The sequence below is a fragment of the Rattus norvegicus genome, chromosome 4 (genome assembly GCF_036323735.1).
Source record: "Rattus norvegicus strain BN/NHsdMcwi chromosome 4, GRCr8, whole genome shotgun sequence".
In the NCBI taxonomy this organism is placed as follows: Eukaryota; Metazoa; Chordata; class Mammalia; order Rodentia; family Muridae; genus Rattus; species Rattus norvegicus.
Genome location: NC_086022.1, coordinates 118,930,250 through 118,949,870, shown reverse-complemented (window position 1 = coordinate 118,949,870; position 19,621 = coordinate 118,930,250). Strand labels below are relative to the sequence as shown.

The 19,621-nt window shown below is 40.3% G+C and overlaps 1 protein-coding gene across 3 annotated transcripts in view; it reads left to right on the top strand.

The window, feature by feature from the left end:
* The window catches only part of Exoc6b (exocyst complex component 6B), a 455,447-nt gene that overhangs the window by 157,855 nt on the left and 277,971 nt on the right, over positions 1–19,621 (top strand). For all 3 annotated transcript variants that reach the window (NM_001109246.2, XM_063286527.1, XM_063286526.1), the window contains 1 exon segment: positions 12,263–12,331. In NM_001109246.2, coding sequence (NP_001102716.1) covers positions 12,263–12,331 — 69 coding nt within the window.

Below are 19,621 nucleotides of genomic sequence, written 5' to 3'. Positions count from 1 at the left end.
AATATATTGGCAGGAGCCTCATAAAAGAAGTATTAGAAGAATGTACTAAGACGGTAATATTCTAAAATGACCCCACATCACAGTTAGACACCAGTCAGCAGTAGAGATTTGCTGATTGAGCTCTTAGAACAAGAATTCAGCACTTCACTTTCTAATGGCATCCTCTCTTAAAAAAATTCCCTACCTTATATTTATTTACTTCTCAGTTTGAATCTTCTTCAAGTGCACATTCTTAATCTCAAACCTCATGTAGAGAATTATTTGTTTAGATGTCTCCAAACTGGCTTCTTGGCATAGTTCTTGCATGTTGTGAATAAATTCTTGTGATAAGGTCTTTCGTGACCTACTGTGACGTTCTGACCTTCATTCTTGTCGTTCTTCAGCAGACCTCATTGAGAGCAGCATAGTTTTTGAAGTAACTTGGAATCCAAAAGCAGGGTAACTATGGCATAGACTCCTACAGGGCAAGGTTCTTAGTCTATTTGTGGTCATATATTACCTTGAAAGCTTGGTACAGACATTTAGTCTTTCTTCCTGGGAAGATGTGTGCATTTGTGTGAGAATGTTAAGTTTAAGGATTTAGGAAATGCATTGACCCCAGGCACCAAGTGAAGAACTTCTTTTATAGAACAGCCCTTCTTAAAGTTATGTGTGCTTAGGACTCCTTGGGACTCACATTAAGATCTAGATTCTGGGCATTACATTAAGATGTAGGTAGAGATGAGCCCGGGAGAGCCTGCATTCTTACCAGGGTTCCATGTGAAGGTGGTGTCTTTTGACTCTGAGTACACTTTGAGTTAGAAGCCTGAAGAGAACCTTAAGAAAGCTTTTAAAAATGCATGAGTAAAATCTGGTCACAAAATGCTTGAGTTTTATCTTCAATTTTTTGTTAAAATGTTTTAAAATATTTTGTAGCAGTAAATTTAGCCATGTGCATGTTTCTATCTGTAACCTCAACATTTGGGAGATGGCAACAGGCAGATCACAAGTTTAAGGCAAAGCTTAGTTATATAGTGAGTTTGAGGCCAGCCTAGGGTATATGGGACTTTCTCCAGAACCCAAACACCTAATTAACCAAAACAAACAAACAAACAATCAAACAAACAAACCAACAAATGCACTCAAAGAAAAAAGGGAAAAATCTAAAATGCAGTACTCAGAGGAGAATTATATTTTACTTTTTAAAACTCTATTACTTATAATACATTATCAAGAATTTGAACAGAATTATCTGATTCTAATTTAGTAAGTTTACACATCTATGCTTTCTCTTTCTGTGGTTGGCACTGGGGCCATGTAGGCATATGTGTACATGTGAAGCCAGAAGTTGCTAATGGATGCCTTCCTCAGTTGCTTCTTACCTTATTTTTGGAGATAGTCTCTCTGTGAACCTGGAGATCACTTATTCTGCTTTAGCTAGTCTAGTTGGCCACCAAGCCCTAGGAATCCCCTTGCCTCTGCTTCCCCATCCTTAGGTTCATAGGCATGCATCACTGTAGCACTGTCCCAGCAGAACCATCTCCAAAGCCTCTTCCCTGTGCCTTTAATGGGTGTATCTTTAATATATTCTTTGAATAATGGCGTTTTTAGGGTGTTTACTATATCTTTTAATGGGTATATCTTTAATATATTCTTTGAATAATGGCGTTTTAGGGTGTTTACTATATCTTTACCTTAATGATGGCCTGATTAGAAATCAGGGAATGAGATCAGTAGGTAAACCCAAACACCTATAGCATGGCCATTTATACAGAAACCAGATAGTTAGTAAATCATTGAAGTTGATTTTGTGCTAGAGATGGAAGAAGCAGAATAGTTTGGGGGAAGGGAAGGATAAAGCCTTGAGTTTGTCACTGTGGATGAAAACCAATGCTCATGTTAAAGCAGCTAATACAGTCAATCTCACTCTCCTCAGCTATTCCTTGTGATGGAGTTAGCCTCTTACTACTGAGCAGGGTTGCAAAGGAAAGTATTTGCTAGTAACAGTTCTTTGTTTTTTTCTGGGGGGGGGGTGAAAGTAATGAATGGGTCATAATCATGATGTATTTTGCTTAGCTAGTCATATTTGGCATTTAACCATTTCTTAATATTCCTTCTTTTTATTTAATTATTCTATTTTTTACACTCCAGATTTTATTCCTCTCCCCATCCACCCTCCAACTGTTCTACATCCCATACCTCCTCCCTACCCCTTGTCTCCACGAGGATGTCCCACCCCTAGACTCCCAACCCCCAGACCTCTAAACTCCCTGGAGCCTGCAGTCTCTTGAGGGTTAGGTGCATCTTCTCTGATTGAACCCAGACCCAGCAGTCCTCTGCTGTACATGTGCTGGGGACCTCATAGCAGCTGGTGTATGTTGCTTGGTTGGTGGTCCAGTGTCTGAAAGTTCTCTAGGGTCCAGATTAATTGAGACTGCTGCTCCTCCTACAGGGTTGCCCTCCTCCTCAGCTTCCTCCAGCTTTCCCCTAATTCAACCAGAGGGGTCAGAAGCGTCTGTCGGTTGGGTGCACATATCTGCATCTGACTCTTTCAGCTGCTTGTTGGGTTGTTCGGAGGACAGTCATCAGAAGAATTATCCAGGCACCACAGTTCAGTTGTTAATACAGTTTGACAGGAAGATGGACAAACAATACATATTTAGGAAGTATTAGTTCTGTTACCTTTGTGCTTTTGCAGAAAATGATACTAATTTATCTTGTTTTCCTTTAAAAATAATGCTACTCCAATGCCAACATATTCATTGGCACATATTCATATCATAACACATTGGCAGGAGGTTGCAGACAGTGGGCGTCATTGTCAGTAAGTTAGAGTGAGATATAGAGCACTCATATTCATTGGTCAGGTCAGCAGCCATGAAGCAGTTCTTGGCCAGCACAATGCTTTAAAACTTTTTAAATTGCCAGTTGGTAGTGCTGCACTCCTTTAATCCCAGCACTCAGGAGGCAGAGGCAGATGGTTCTCTGAGTTTGAGGCCAGTCTAGACTACAGAGTGAGTTCCAGGTCAGCTAGGGCTACACAGAAAACCTGTCTCAAACAAACAAAACAAACAAAAATAAATTAAATTATTAGCTGTGTTAGTGTACTATTGTGGTTGACTGTCTCTTGCTTTGCTGCTGGGATAGAGTGATGCACAGTAGGAGGTGGTGTGTGGTAGACCCCGGCTGCTCCTTATCAGAGACAGGGAAGGACAGGGAAGGATGCTCACGAATGCACAGTACTTCAAGGGACCAGAGGCTTGATATCCACTTGAGAGGCACGTCCTTAGTGACTAGCATCTTCTGTGTCTCACAGCCTAAATGTCTACTACCAGCAGGGCCACAGGACAGTGGCTAAGTTGTTAGCATGCAGTTGTCATGCTTAAATTTAAAATAATTTACAAATAATGTTTTTGTTGGGTTAGAGAGATGGCAATTTCTTTCTTTTTCATTCATTCATTAATTTTTTCATGTTAAGTCCTAATTACAGTCCCCCTCCGTCTTCTCCTCCCTCTCCCACCCTTCTCTTCAGAGAAGGGGAGTCATGTTGCCCCTCCCAGCCTGTATCAACCCACCCTGACTCATCGAGTCTCATCAGGACCAAGTCCATCCTTTCCCGCTGAGGCCAGACAAGGCAGTCAACTAGGGGAAGGGATCCAAAGGCAGGCAACAGAGTCTGAGTCAGAGACTGCTCCACTCTAGTTGTAGGGAACGAGCATGAAGACCAAGCTGCATATCTGTACATATGTCTAGGAGGTCTAGGTCCAATCCATACATGGTGCTGTCTCTGTAAGCCCCCATGACCCCAGGTTAGTTAGCTCTGTAGGTCTTTTTGTGGTGTCCTTGACCCCTTCTGCTCCCTTGATCCTTCCCCACCTCTTTCACAAGACTCCCTGAGCTCTGCCTCATGTTTGGTTGTGAATTTCTGCATCTGTTCCCATCAGCTGCTGGATGAAGCCTCTCAGATCACAGGTGTGCTAGGCTCCTGCCTGCAGGGGTAGGAGAACATCATTAACAGTGTCAGGGGTTGGATCTCTCCCATAGAATGGGTCTGAAGTTGGGGCAGTCATTGGTTGGCCATTCCCTCAATCTCTGATTTCAAGCTGAACTATAGAGTAATAATAACTATATGTTATTGGTATAGAAACAGACAGGTTGATCAATGGAATTGAATCGAAGATCCAGAAATAAACCCATTATAGACACTTGATTCTTGACAAAGAAGCCAAAAGCCTTACATTAGAAGAAAGAAATAATCTTCAGTAAATGGTGGTGTTTTACTGAATGTCTGCATGTAGAAGAATACAAGTAGATCCATATTTATCACACTGCACAAAACTGAAGTTCAGGTGTATTAGAGACATCAACATAAAACTGGATACACTAAATCTAATAAAAGAGAAAGTATCCAAAATATACAAAGAACTCATGAAATTAGACTGCAGGGAGACAAATAACCCTATTAAAAATGGGGTTCAGAGCTAAACAAAGAATTCACAACTGAGGAATCCCGAATGGCTGAGAAGTACCTAAAGAAATGTTCAACATCTTTAGTCATAAGGGGAAGCCCTTAGTCCTGCCAAGACTGAACCCCCAGAGAACGAGATTTTTGGGGGGAGGGCGGTAATGGGGGGAGGGTGGGGAGGGGAACACCCATATAAAAGGGGAGGCGGAGGTATTAGGGGGATGTTGACCTGGAAACTGGGAAAGGGAATAACAATGGAAATGTAAATAAGAAATACCCAATTTAATAAAGATGGAGGAAAAAATAAAAACCAAAAGAGGAGGAGGTAGAAAAAAAAAGAGAAAGTAGGGAATAGCCTTGAATGCATTGATCCAGGAGACAACTTCCTGAACAGAACACCAGCAGCTCAGGAACTAAGATCAACAATTAATACATGGGACCTCATGGCTCCTCTGTTTTCGAGGAAGACCATAGTCATTCCCAACTGTCTGTTAACCCTTATTCTAGAGAATCTGAGGCCCTCTTCTGGTTTCCTCAGGCACTGCATGCATGTGATGCACAGACATACATGCAGGTAAAGTACCTATACACATAAAATAAAAATAAATACATCATTTATAAAATAATATTTTATTCATTATTTTGAGAATTTCATATAATATTTGGTCATATTATCCCTTCTCCAACTCCTCTCAGATTGTTCTCCATCTTCTTGCCCACCCAATTTCATTTTGTTTTTCTGTCTTAAAAAAAATGAAACAAGGGGTTGGGGATTTAGCTCAGTGGTAGAGCGCTTGCCTAGCAAGCGCAAGGCCCTGGGTTTGGTCCCTAGCTCTGAAAAAAAGAAAAGAAAAAAAATGAAACAAAACAAAACAATGAACATATAACTGACCCTTAGCAGCAAGGTGTCAGAGTCCCTGCAGGACGGCCTGCAGACTAGTGGTCACTCATTGCCCTATTCTGTTTTTGAGGAAAATACGATATTGTCTATATTAGATCCCCATCCAACAATGAGGGGTGAGAATGCAGTGTTTCATTGTACTAACAGCCCAAGGATTGCTTTTGTGATATGTTTTGATTACGAGAGTACAGTGGGAAATGATGGCAGCCCTCATCATGTTCCCAACGTTGTGCATTCCTAGAGTTAGCAGTAAAGTGGGTGTTTGTATGCATAACCAGGTGACAACCAGAGAGTTTAGAAGGTTGAATGGAAACGTCAGAGCATATTTTAAATATTTCATTTTTATTTTATTTATTTACTTTCTGGCAGATATATCACTTAGATTACATGTGTGGCTTATCTTTACCCTGCTAAATCATCACTGGAGGAACTGGCCATCATTTTCCTCTCCCTGAACCCAGCCACTGAGTAGAAAATGGCAAATGTTGTTTTGTTTCTTGGGAATGACATTTCTTGATTGCATTGCAACATAGTGACTGTGTTCAGGAAATTCATCTTTGAACAATGATGTCACTGAATAAGCAACCCAAGTGCAGTCCCCAGCTGTTCATGTCCCCCATCACAGGTTACTTCTGTATCTTCCCTGTGTCTTCAAGCAGGCCTGTATCTCACATTCTAGTTCTGTGGGGTTAGACTGTCTAGTAGTGTTTCAGGCTCCCTCTAGCCTTAGCAGTTAAAACTGTGAGCAGAAACCTGCTTCAAAAGGCGAATTGCAGGAGGAGTTGTGTTTTGTGAAGTCCCTTCTCCTTGCCCATCCACTCAGCCTCTGCAATGCCAGCATTATTAGTGTGTGTCTTTTAATATTCATTATGGTAAATAGCATAATACATACATATTTTTTCATGTGGAAATATGTTCTGAAGATCATGTTGGTTCATGGGAACTCTCCTCATTTTAACTTCACTACCAAATAGGAAGGCTCCTTTCTGTATGTAATTTAGTTTAGTTTAGTAAGTCACTCCATATGAGGAAGCATAGTGATTTCTAACATTTTCTTACAAAAACATTGTTTCAGCTTTACACCTCTTACAGTAGGTATATTGAAAGTGTACCAACGAAACAGTTCTGGCAAGGCTGCCGTGAGGCCCTGTGTCCTGAGGCACTGCTGTGAAGATGTCAAAAAAGGCAGTCGTTCTGTAAGACACCCTGTGCATTTCTCCTGAGGTTGCCATATCCTTACTGTCTGGTCTAGAAATTCTACCTCAAGGTGATTCTGCACACTCACATCTATTTCCTGTCTATCTTAACAGAGATTTTTAAAAATCTTTTCAGTTTTTCCAAGCTTAACAGTTAAGAGTGGCATCTTGGCGCAGTTTTCATTTTTGACCCCTGGGACGGTGGGTGAAGTCGCCTCATGTCTTCTTCATTTTCACAATGATTTTTCACCTAGAGATGACCAGTGAAATTGTGTGTCTCTTTCTGTTATCTATTCTCCTGCTTTATGCTCTTCCTCCTCCTACCCACTTCTCTTCCCTTTCCTTCCATTGCCCCCTTCAATTTGTACATTTTTAGGACTATGTTCTGGGGACAAGGACATTATCTATACAGTGCTATAACAGTTGTTTCTATACATTTGTGTTTACTCTGAATTTCTCAGCCTTTTGTGTACAGTATGGAGTTTACTGTTAAACTACCCCGCCCCTAATGATTTTGAGTATCTGTATGAACTAGACCCTGCTTACATAAAGGCAGCTGCGGTTTTCAGACCAAAGCAGAGAATCTTGAAGAGGTTATTCTTTGCTTTTGGCCACAGAGTTTTGCAGTGCCTCAATAAGGAAAAATGGTGATTTAAAAAAAAAAACTTTGTTTAGTACAAATACTTGAACAACGTAAGTGTTATTTCTTTTAGGGATTTCCCATAAAGGGTCCTAATTATTTGAGAGCATCTTTGTAGGGAAATTTTAACTTTTCAGGACTGAGCTCTGGTCAAATTTAGAGTATCTCTATAGCTGTACGACTTCTGCTCCCTCCTGGTTTGTTAGTCTGCGATGTCTAGACTACTTTATGAGAGCCTATGTCTAAATGATTTCTACCTTTCTTTTCACTTGAACTTCTGGTAGCAAAATAGTTTAGAAAGCATCTTGGTGAAAAATGTCTGTAGGTATTTCCTGGCTTCCAAACGTAATATGGGCAGCTTCAATTGAATCTCTGAATGCAAAGGCCTATTCTCTCTAGCTAGTCATTTCTTGTTTGCTCCCTGCAGAGAATGGCTGGTACATTTAATGACTTCAGATCCATCTAATGCTTAGAAATGGGCCCCGGTTCCTGCACTCATTTACTAATACCAAGAAATTGCTTTGTGTGTAGTGGCAATCAGAAAGATTTTGAAGGTGGAAAATGGCTCAAATAATTAGTGAGAAACATACCTAAATTCCTTTGAGCCTCTTTTTGTTCAATCCATCTACTTTGGAAGGCTTCTTAAGAGAAAAATAAGTGAGGAATGTGCACACAGGTGAGCGAGAGCAGGTATTTGTATGTTTGTCTTCTGGGGCAAAGTGTGAACAGCAAAGCTAGAGTGGACTAATGTTCTGTCTTTATGAGCAGTGCCGGGGAATCATTATCCATTTGTTGCTTTGGGATGCAGGGAAGAAAGAAGCTCTCTCTTGTGTTTTGTTTCCCTCGTATAAGACTTCACTTGTTCAGCAACAAAGCAGGAACATTTATCGTTAGATAAGTTCGTTTATGTATTTTTGTTTTTGAGACAAGATTTTGAGATGTAGTCTAGGCTGGTTTCAAACGCAAGGTTCTTCTGCCTTTGCCTCCTGGGCATGGCAGGACACCTAACCTTAGCTAGCTTTCCTTGGTAAGTCTGTCAAACTGAGGCAGTAGTTACTTACCAAGACTCTTCCTGGGGAGGGATGATTAGGAAAGTTGAGGCTTGAGTGGCATCACTCACTCTAAGTCAGAAATCTTCTATGTATAATGGTGTCCCCTGTGCTTGATGAGAAGATCTTCCAGTGCCCACTCTCCATTTTCCTTTACCTGAACCAAGATCTATTAAAGAAGGAAAAGATAGCATGTAAATCAGGTCCTGGTCTTTCTCAAACATTTTCATGATCAGAAATGTTAACTCTTTTCTTCTTGACCATGAGTCCACATTTACTCTAAATTTTCAGATCTTCTTTAAGAAATAGTGTTTACAAAGTTATAAGATTATTTTCAGGTGTCATAAATTCCATTTATACATTTGCTTTTCTTATCCTGTATTCTCTTCTGTCCTTGAATAATTTTTTGGTCCGTTATAGAAAGCTTGTGTGATGGATACTGGGTTATGTATCTTATGTAAGTGCTGTTTAACAAATATTCTATAGACAACAGTTGGGAAGCATTAGCTCAGATGAGACGTGTTGTCTGTGTAGTTGTGAAATGGCACTAACACTCAGTAATTGTTTCCCTGTCTGCTCCTGTGGTTCAGCTGCTCTAACATCCTTTTAATAGCTATTATTTGTGTTGTTAAAACTTTCTTAGCTTATATGACATTCTCTGGGGTCACAGATCATAGCTACAACATCTAAAAGCTTACCAATGGTTGCTTTTTGAGAACATCCTGTGTGTTTGGCTGGTGGGAGGCATTTACTTGCTCCTGCAAGCAGTTAAGACAGCTGCTGTCCTTGGTGATGAAGCGATTTCATGTGAGTTCTTAGCATTAGACACAAAGCAGGGTTGTATCCTGTGTACTGTTTTTGGTCACTGCTGGTATCTTCCTAGGTCTAGTTGAACTTCTAGAAAAATACAGACTCTAGAGTCTTAATGTCATGGGTTCCTGACTGCCAGGCACAGGAAATGTTTAACTATTTTAATCATGTTGTTGTAGCCCCAAAGAAAGCCTTTATAATAGGAAATGACAGGGTCCTACCACAAAGTTATCTCTTATCAGTTCCAGGCTCCATGGATAATAATTTGTCAAATTTGGACATGTGTAAAATGCAAGGGCCCTGTTATTTACTTTGGAAAGGAAAAATTAGATGAGGCCGATAAGAGTCATGGCTTTTGTTAGGAGACAGAAAGCATTAGAGGCAGTCATTGTTAGCTTAGGAACGTGTCCTTGGACCCCTCCCTGATGAAACCTAAATCTGCTTGAATCATTCTTTGCAACTCCAGGGGAGGGGAGGCAAAGAAAGGAGGGAGGAAGCACCTATGAACCCTGCCCTGCAGAGCAGCTTAGAGGCAGACAAGTTGCTGCTAGCGCACTAGGCCATTGCTTTCCCAGAGCTCTCCTCCACCGTGTTTGAGATTTTGGAACCCACATTCCATCGTGCAGAAGAGTGACATTCCTTCATGCCATGCTTGCTGCTCTTCCCCTTGCCTTCTGTAGATGTGGGTGATTCTTTTTCATTAGTAGAAGCAGAGAAAACAAGTCCAGCTCAAAGCAGCATGAGTCAGTGCATACTTGACATGCCTCTATCCTCACAGCACTCTCCGATCTTCACCGTGCTCACTCCTAGTGTGCTCTCAGAGGGGAGCAGGGAGGAAAAAGGCTTTCTAAATACTGGGCTGTTTGTGGAGGGACGGAGGGAGAGCTAGCAAGCAGGAGCCTCTTTTTGTTCCTTTACTTTTTGCCTAGCTCTCTCCCTGGAGCTTTCAAAACAGACAGATGTGCATATAGTTAGGAGAATTTCTTTATGTTAGTTTCAGGACCAAGAAATAGTAGACCAAATACCTATAGTTCAGGACACTATAAACAGTCAGAAAACAGATTTGTTGTAGATGACAGGAAAGAAGTTTGCCACCTTGCCTGAGGTACCTTTTAGAGTGAGTGGAGATAGATAGACCAATACTAACTGTTAGCAACAATGCCTTTCTTTGCTAAAAGGCCTGCAAGCTTACTTTTTTCAGCTCTCTGGGGAAATGTCCCTTACTATTACTGTTCATTCTGTAAGGATGGCTCTGACAAGTCAGTGGGCCAAGGTTCTGCCTGAGAATGGCTTCCAGTGGGTTCCTTTTTTGAGAGAAACTGGCTTTGTGACAAAGCAAACCTAAATAAACAAACTGTGAAGAACCTGTGAAACAAGGCTGTGGCAGAATTTGCTCCTCAAAATTAGGCAAGAAAAATTCTTGTTCTTTTATATATATCCTAAGTAACTACATTGTTCTAAATAAACAATTTCATTTCTTGTATAGCTCTACTTTACTTTTACTCTCTTTTCTTTGTCTTTTTTCCATGTGCATATATTATTTCTATGTAGCTTAAATCTTTTTACAAATCTTAATTTTTTTCTTTTGATGTGTGTTTAGCTCTTTTTTTTTCTGGTTAAGTAAATTTCCTTGAAGTTTCCTTGCTGCCTTTATATAGAGGTAAATGGTCACTTGGAATAAGAGACCCATGGCTGAGTCTTTTGACTCTTATAGCACTGTTTTGCTTCAGAGGACTCATTACTAAGTATGGGATACCTCAGATTTGCCTGGTGGAGCCAAGCAGAAGGTAGAGTGCCAGGTGACCAGCCAGCGAGCATTGCCGTATGCTGCGTAGAACAAGGCCATTTGGATATGAGAAAAGCCTTGGTTAGAGAAGCTGTGCCCAGAGAAGAGATAGAATGTTTGCTTTAGGAAAGAAAGGGAACCAGCCCTGCAACCACGAGTCAGCCTAACTCGACTTAGATATGTCTGTTCTTTTTTGTGCTGGTGATCCACATAGTTACCGTTGTGACAGGAAAAACCAGCCAGGTCTTTATTGTAATGACTTATGTACTTTCTTTCCCCCCGATTCTTATTTCATTTTGTTTAGCATGTATTTTCAGGTCTCTTTTTATTCTTGCTGAATCTGTGTATGACAAATGGTAGTTTCCTTCCTTAGTTAAGGAGCTATAGATCACAGTCTGCTCTGACCACAAACTCGTATGACTCCTGAGAGTTGGTTTCGATTCTCACTCAATCCTTACATTTTATTTTAATGTGTACCAGTTTAGTCATCATTCATTATTCACGTTAAAATCTTTGAGTAACTTCTTGGGTTGGCTTTTCATATGTCACCTCATTTTTAATATAGTGTCCCCTCTTTTCTGTGTTACTTCTGTATTTTGATGAAAAAGACTTAAGGATTTTAATACTTGTGCCCTTTAATAACTGTCTGGCCATTTTAAAACATCCATCTTGTGTAGCAAGTTTGTCTTTGACCACTGAAACTTGGCTTTATGTAAACTCTATGCCCTTTAGGAGAATTGAGTCACTAAAGTCACAGCCCCATCTTTGCACTTTGCCTGGTGGCCCTTGGCTGACATGTGTCTCTGAAGGTAGACACAGCAGGTTTCTCTCTCATCTCTGTGGGGCTCTGGACTCTGTCAGCACAGGTTATTAGTCTTGCCGCTAGAGTAAAAAAATAAGATTTTTGGGGGATTCTTCTTCCCTTCCCTCCCTCGCTTCGTCCCTTCCTTCTCTCTCTTCTGTCTCTGTCTCTGTCTCTGTCTCTGTCTCTGTCTCTGTCTCTCTCTCTCTCTCATATTTTGAGACAGAATTACTCGAGTTACAAGTATATTTCTTGCTTGGGAACATGACTTTTTTAAGGTTTATTTTTCTTTTTTATTTATGTGTATGTATGTATGTCTCTGTATGTGTGTGTGCCAACTGTGAATGGCACTCATGGAGGCTAGAAGGTGGAGGTGCATATCCTGGAACTAGTTACTGGTGGTTGTGAGTTGTATTATATACGTGTTGAGAACTAAACTCAGACTCTCTAAATACTCTTAATTGGGGAGCCATCTCTTCAGCCTGAGAGCATGATTCTTTTGTTTATTTTGAATTTTCCACTTAGAATATAGAGTTGGTTTGGAGAAGAAATGCTGCTTGAATAGTAAAACTAAAGTCAATTCAGTTTCCCCATAATAACTTTTTATGTTATTTTTGTAATTGGATGTTTCTAGGTACCTGGGGCTCAAGACTTGGTGGATTTCTCTCCTGTGTATCGGTGTCTACACATATATTCTGTCCTGGTGAGTCTTTACATCATCTTCCTAATAAAGGCATGTATTAAATCCCTAGTTCTTAGTTGCTGTTGTTGTTACTTTACTTTTGAGCAAAATTTTGTTTAACGAGTATTAACTAACTCCTCTGCTCTTGCTTGAATATTGTTTATATTTGCCTTGTAAAATTCAAACATAGCTGATGAGATTTTAAAGAGTCATCAGCAGATTGGTAGGTTCTAAGTAGAAATGAATTCTGATTTCTCTGTTTCAAATCTAACATATTTAACCTAAAATAACCTGCTTTTATACATTAAAGGATTTATGAAAATTATTTACATTTTTGACAGTCATTCCTTTTGTTCTGTAAAGCACCTGTAAAAGAAGTTTGCTAAAAGAGTGATAATGTGATATTAATAGACTGTAGTTGATACTGATAGTGTAGGAAATTGCTAACATCCCTCCAGCTTGTCTCTGTAGTATAAACTGTATTTAGTGTTTATTGAAACAGACATCTTCAATTTTGAGATAATAAGGCTCATTAGTTTTTAACTTATAGGTCATAATGTTTGAACTTTCCTAAAAACAACCAAAAATAGGTCTGAACAAACATACAAAGAAGCAACTATTCTCTCAACCTCAGACCAACTTCCTCCAAGACCTCCTGCTCCAAGGTGACAGCATTCACTAACAGTGTCTCTAGTGTTTTATTATTCCCACTGTGCTGAAGGAAATGTTATTATCTGCTTACAGTTTATAATACTTATCTAATTTCTCTAATGAATGAAATGGATTGGGATATGTATGGATGTCTAGGTAAGTGAGGGTTTATGCATTAAGTCGTTGCTGTGTACCAGGATAGAAGTTCATTTGCAGGATGATGGTAACATGGCAGTGCTGTTTTACCACCATGTGCTGCCTTTTATAATAAGCTTTGTTAAGTTCTTATGAAGACAGAACAAATTTGCCTCCAGTGAGAATTCTAACAGACCAGTAAAATCATTCACTTGCATATTTACTCTCTCTGTGTGTTAGGGTGATCTAGCCTCACACTTATGTATATATGAAATGGGAAGATAATTTCCTGCTTAGTGTTTTTACTGACAGTGAAATGATGTCAACTCAGTCCTTGGCAAATGACATTTAATAAAAGGCAGTTGTCTGGTGAGATGATGTTGTCATTTGCTGATCCATACATACATTTTTCAGAAGCATGCAGTTTAAAGTATAGACATGTTCTCAGGAGGTCTAGACTCTTACTATTAAACAAATTGACAATTAAAATTTATTTCTTAATTTACAATGAATATATAGGCTTAAATTTTGAAAATTACAGTCTATTGGTTTAGAAATGATCAAAGTTGAAAGCTGTCTAATTGGAACAGGATTCTATGCATTAGTATTTGACATGTGAAATATTTGATGCTCACAAATTTTCTGCAGCAATGTTTAAACCATTTTTACCTTGCCTGCACAGGTTTTAAGACCGTTCATAGTGTTGCCCAGCTTTGGAAATTCACAGCTGATGAGATGTGTTTTGTAATATATGCTTATAATTTAGACATCCTTTTCCTCCTCATGGTCTCCTCACACCCCAAGCCCAGGAACCCCAAACCCTGCCTGTCTCTTCTGCCCAGCTACTGGCTGTCGGCATCTTTATTGAACCACTTGATGCCTACTTGGGTGTTTGTCAGCTCTTCTCGTGCCCTTCGCTATTCCCAGAGTGCTACTTGTGCTGCTCTATTTCTTGTTGTTAGAAGGTACGTGTTCTAGAACTGGGTACGGGCTCAGCAGTAGAGTATGTGCTTAGCATTGTGTGAGCATCTGGGTTCTGTCTCCCCCAATGATAACAGCAACAAGCAAACAAACAGAAAACCACTGCACTCAACTTTATGGAGATTCCACAGGTAGTAGAAACTTAGCATCGATGTGTCTCTCACACTCCACTGGCCCTACAGGCATCTCAAATTTCAGTGGTCTTGAAGCCACTTTTTTTTTTCTTGTCACTCTTGTTGGGTTTTCCTGAGTACCATGTCTAGACCTGCAGATGTTGCAAATATAATTGAATTTTATTATCATAAGGCCACTGCCTCCATTCACATATTTATCATAGCCTTATTTCCCATACCCTAACAGTGAAAACAGTTACCTTAAGTTCCCTCTATCTTCAGGGAGCTCAGTCATGTAGCTGCTGCCATGCCTAACATGGGCTACCTGTTTCCTCTTACTGACACGTGTAAGACCCTGAAATGTTGAAGAACAAAACCACTCATGGCTCTTTAGCGGTCTTCCACCTTTCTTGTTACTTACCATCTTGCCTTCAAATTCTGAAGCTGTGGTTGTCACCCTCTCTGCACGTCAGCCCTTCTACCTCAGTCACCTCTCTAATCTCTCACGTCACTGCTTTTTAAACATTCTGTTTCACTTTAATTTCCCATTTCTTATTTTATACCTGTCTTTTAGCAAATTTTCCTGATATTGCAGCCTGATCTCAGCAGATTTGTTCTCCACATTTACGTAGGGCCTAGTGTTGTCTCTGTGTTGTAGCAATCATTCCCATGAGAGTCTCATGGGTTCTTCATCAGTAGATTCTAACCCCTTTTAGGGCAGGTACAATGTTAATTCAGTCTGGTGTGGGTTTTTTTTTCCTTACCATTTAATATTAGCAGTATATACTAATCAGTGTTTGTTTATGATTGTAAGAGATAGCCACCCTTCTTCTGACCCTTAAGCAAATCCAGTATTTTCATCTCAGGACATGCTATTCAGTGCCAGGGCAGGGACTTACATGTGGGGGTGGTGAGCAGTTCTATTGGTGTTCAACGGAAGGATCATAACACAAGTAACAAAAAGTTCTAATATTTTGCCATTTACAATAGTGTTTATCTGAACTTTTGGCCTAGAGCATAACAAGGCACACTTTGAATAAACATGGCAATATTTATTATTTTTAGTGAAACCGACCTTCCATTCACCCCCCTTTATGGCTGTGCTGCTTATAAATTCCCAAAGGATTATTTGAAAAATCCTACTTATATCTGCCAGCCTTATCAGTAGGGCAGAAGTTCATGTATTGTAACAGGAGGTCAGATTTCGGTCATGGTCTTATAGACGGGGCCAAGCACCTGTAAATTCTTCCTTTGGTGACTAAAGTGAAGTGCAATATCAAACAGGCAGTGAGACTTTTCTAGGAAGTGCTGAACTTTGACAGGAAGGACAAAGTTTGGTGGGTGGAGGGGAGGGAAGAAAGTGAACAAGGGTCAGATAATGGTAGAGACTTGGGCCTTGACGCAATCATACAATGGAAGCGCGTGGGAGCCAAGGTAGACGCAGTGGGTAGAATTGTTTTGAACAATTGATACAGTTTAAATCTTAAGTTTACAACTTACAAACATATAGTTTAGAGATTTTCAGGTGAGGAAATAAAACGTCATAGTTATTAGAGGAAAAAAACTTTTTTTTTTTAAAGGAAAAAACAAACTCAAGGTTCTCTGTTAAGGAAGTGACGGATAATAATGACAGGGCTCTTGTACATGGTGCATTGTTTCTGTAAAGATGGATGGACTGTCTGTCTAGTGAATACATAAATGAGTATGCCTTGCATATTTTGTGAAACCTTTATTAACCTAAGGTTATCTGCCATGTTTTGGGTTGCAGCCTTCAAATCAACTTCAGTCCAGACAGGATTTGCATATACTTTAAGCTCCTTTATATACTGAAGCATCTTTCTAAGTCATCTTGAGGTTAACTATGCTAACCCATCTTATGCACAGCATATTACAAGACACTTGGGTATTATTATGGGTGCACAGAAGAGCAAGCCTGTGAATAAAGCCAGACCTTCTATTTCTTGGGTTTCACTTACAATCTTCCTTCCTAGTGGCATTGTGGTCTCCAGTTATCTATATTACATGATCTTTAACAATTTAAATTCCCACATTAAAATATTGACAAAATGTACACCTTTGATTTATGTACTTTTATGCACATATGTTAAAATAGTGTTTAACTAGATTTCTGACATCTTTAATTAGCAATTTTAGCAATAATACAGATGTTTCTTAATGCACATACCAGCCCCTTTATATTGCATGAATCTTCAATTTTTTTTTTTTTTTTCTGGGGCTGGGGACCGAACCCAGGACCTTGCGCTTCCTAGGTAAGCGCTCTACCACTGAGCCAAATCCCCAACCCTATATTGCATGAATCTTAACTACAGTTCTCTTCTTCAGTAGCAAAAGGAGGCCGTAGAGAAGTATAGGAAAGAGTGAAGTGTTGCTCTGTATCATTACAGAGGCAGCTATCTGCTGAGTACACATCTGTGCCCCAGAATAGCTAATGCCAGGCCTTCTTGAGGAACCAATGTGTTAAGGCCCCTGAGAGCATCTGCCATCTTGGTTTTTCCATGGTTTTAGAAACCTTGCCTGGTCTAAATGTAAAACGTATTTTAAAAGGAGTCTGTTACCTTGTCATAAATCTCTATTCCCCAGGCAGCATTTCTGTATGACAAGCTGATGACCTGTTTTTTTCTCAAGAATATGATATCCCCTACAACTAAGCTAATAGCTGTTTTCTGACCTCTTATATTAGAAAGATGCAGCACAGAGGCTTATAAATAATGGTGAGAGCTGTTAGTAAGAAAATGTGTTAAGCTTTAGCACATATTCTCTCCCTCCCTCCCTCCCTCCCTCCCTCCCTCCCTCCCTCACTCCTTCCCCCGTTCTCTCTCTCTGTCTCTCTCTGTGTCTCTTTCAGGGACTCAGTTGTAGTTAGAAGTGAATCAGCATCAGGTCTAGAATTGATCCCACTTGTACCCCAGTGGTAGCCAAGATAGAGTGGGATGGAGAGGAGCCTCCTTGGAGCATGCTTCTCCCACTGTTTTTCTTTCCCACTGGGGAGTCAAGATAGTATGTGACCTCCCAGTGTTAATCTGCAGATTTCTCCTGGTGTGGCCTGTAATGGTAGCTGGGGAAAATGGCAAGCACCATGATCTTAGAGCAACAGGTAACGGGAAGGAAAGAATCTGGAAGCTAGAAATAGGTACCAATATGAGCAGCTCTGAGTGGAACATTTGTAAGTGTTACATTTTCTTAATAAAATTTGTTAATGAACTTTGATAGAAGTTGACAGCTGAAATGTTTTGGAAAATAAATAATTGAAAAGTTTCTGACACTGTTGGAGTTGTAAAATGAACAAAATGTTTAGCTTTAACAATCTTATTTTCAACGTCTTGATTCTGTAAAACCTCGAAGACAGCAGCAAGTGTTAAATGACTGCTCAGCTCCCAACAAGTCCTTTATATGGTCACATCAGAAGATAGGGAAGATTGTGGAGGCAAAGTGTATAAGAGCTGGGAGAAGGGCAGTGATACCCCATCCTTTAGACACACAAAACCGGTGCAGTCATGGACTCAGAGCAGCTGCTGTTACTTGTACTGGTCCTCTATTAGACAAGTCCCTGAACACTTAGTCGTGAATAGGGCAGAGGCTCATGGGACCCTACCTGTACCTCTGACCTGTAGGCTACTGATGGATTCTGGGAAAGGGGAACTATTGTCTTTAGTTTTGTATGCTCTGTCATATCCACCACTTTCCAATGGATTCTTCCAACTTTAAAGCCACACAGAAGGCCCTAATCAAAATCAGAGGAACACAAACACAAAGATATGAATGTGGGAAAGAGATTAGCAGGACAGATGTTGAGAGGGTGGGGCCTGGAGAGACTGGGATGAGAGCAGTCAGAATATGTATGAAATTATCACAGAGGAAGTTTAATCAATTAAAAAATCTATTTCCAATATTATGTTTTTCTAAAATTATCACACGTGGCTGATTATGCTGAAAGATACAAGATGGCCAGAACAACTTTTCAAAAAGCCCATAATTTCATTTATCTAGAGACAAGCTGCTTTGTAAGAGACCTGGACAGTTGTTTCTAAAAAGTCCTATGAGCAGGACTAGAAGAGGAACTGGGTACTCTTTCCAGATCTTTTAGAATAGCTTTGTTTTTGTGTGTTTATCTACTTGAACTTTATTTTTAAGAACTCTCAGTGACTATATACACTTTAGGCCCAGTCCACTTGGCCCACTTTGTAATTGTTTCATTTTAATTTTCATGAATTTTATTTTCCTTCTTAAAGCATTCTTGTATATTCTTACACTATCTAAGACACATAGGAGTTACACCTTTAAGGAACCAACTTAGGCAGATAGAAAAGAGCCAGACACAGTCTGCTTTTTTCCCATGGTGATCTTGAGTACATTTAAGTAGTAAGAACACATTTTATGTATTTTCTTTAGAGATTTTTTTTTTAGGGTGAACAGTTTTACCCTGACGCGTTTAGCAGCTAAGAGTCTATTCTGACACTTTGCAGGTTCCTGCCACTCTCCTACTCTGTCTCTGGGCCTCAGAGAGCCACTGACCCCCCAGTGCCTGGTGCGGTTAGATAGGAGTAAACACCGTGTAGATCACAGAGAAAGAGCTGAGGGCAAATACTTTGTGCACTGCATTGATAAGGACACAGGAAGAGCATTTCTCGTGATAACCTTCCTGCGGTGTAGACTAACGGGCTCTGGCTTGTTCTAATTGTCATAATGCTCTTTTAACCCCATGACCTTATTACCCATGGGCATATATATCACTTGGCTTTGAATAAAGCAGCAGACAAAAAGGAGAAGAAAGAAAAATGACTAAACCTAAAGCTTATTTGGAGATGATTGAACTTCTCAGGGTGCTGAGTTGTGTGTTTCCATGTATGTTAAGCAACGATGTCACAGAGACAACTTTAGACAGAGCATGTGATGACTTTTCAGGCTCCAACAGAGGAAGCAAGACACAGTTACACATGACACTGAGTGATGGTAAATACAGTTTAATCTCAAGCTTAATAGAAATTGAAGCTGTGCTGTTTCTCATTATTTGCTGAATAAAGTAATTTTTGTACCTGGTCTGAGTAACCTGCATTGGACCCTCGCCTTATCTCCCCCTGCATCTCCCTGCATTGGACCCTCGCCTTATCTCCCCCTGCATCTCCCTGCATTGGACCCTCGCCTTATCTCCCCCTGCATCTCCCTGCATTGGACCCTCGCCTTATCTCCCCCTGCATCTCCCTGCATTGGACCCTCGCCTTATCTCCCCCTGCATCTCCCTGCATTGGACCCTCGCCTTATCTCCCCCTGCATCTCCCTGCATTGGACCCTCGCCTTATCTCCCCCTGCATCTCCCTGCATTTTCCTTCTGGTTGTTCCTGTGTGTGTCCCACTAGCCGTGTGCTCTCCCATGATGTGTTCCACACAGTTGTTGTTGTTCTGATCATGTGTG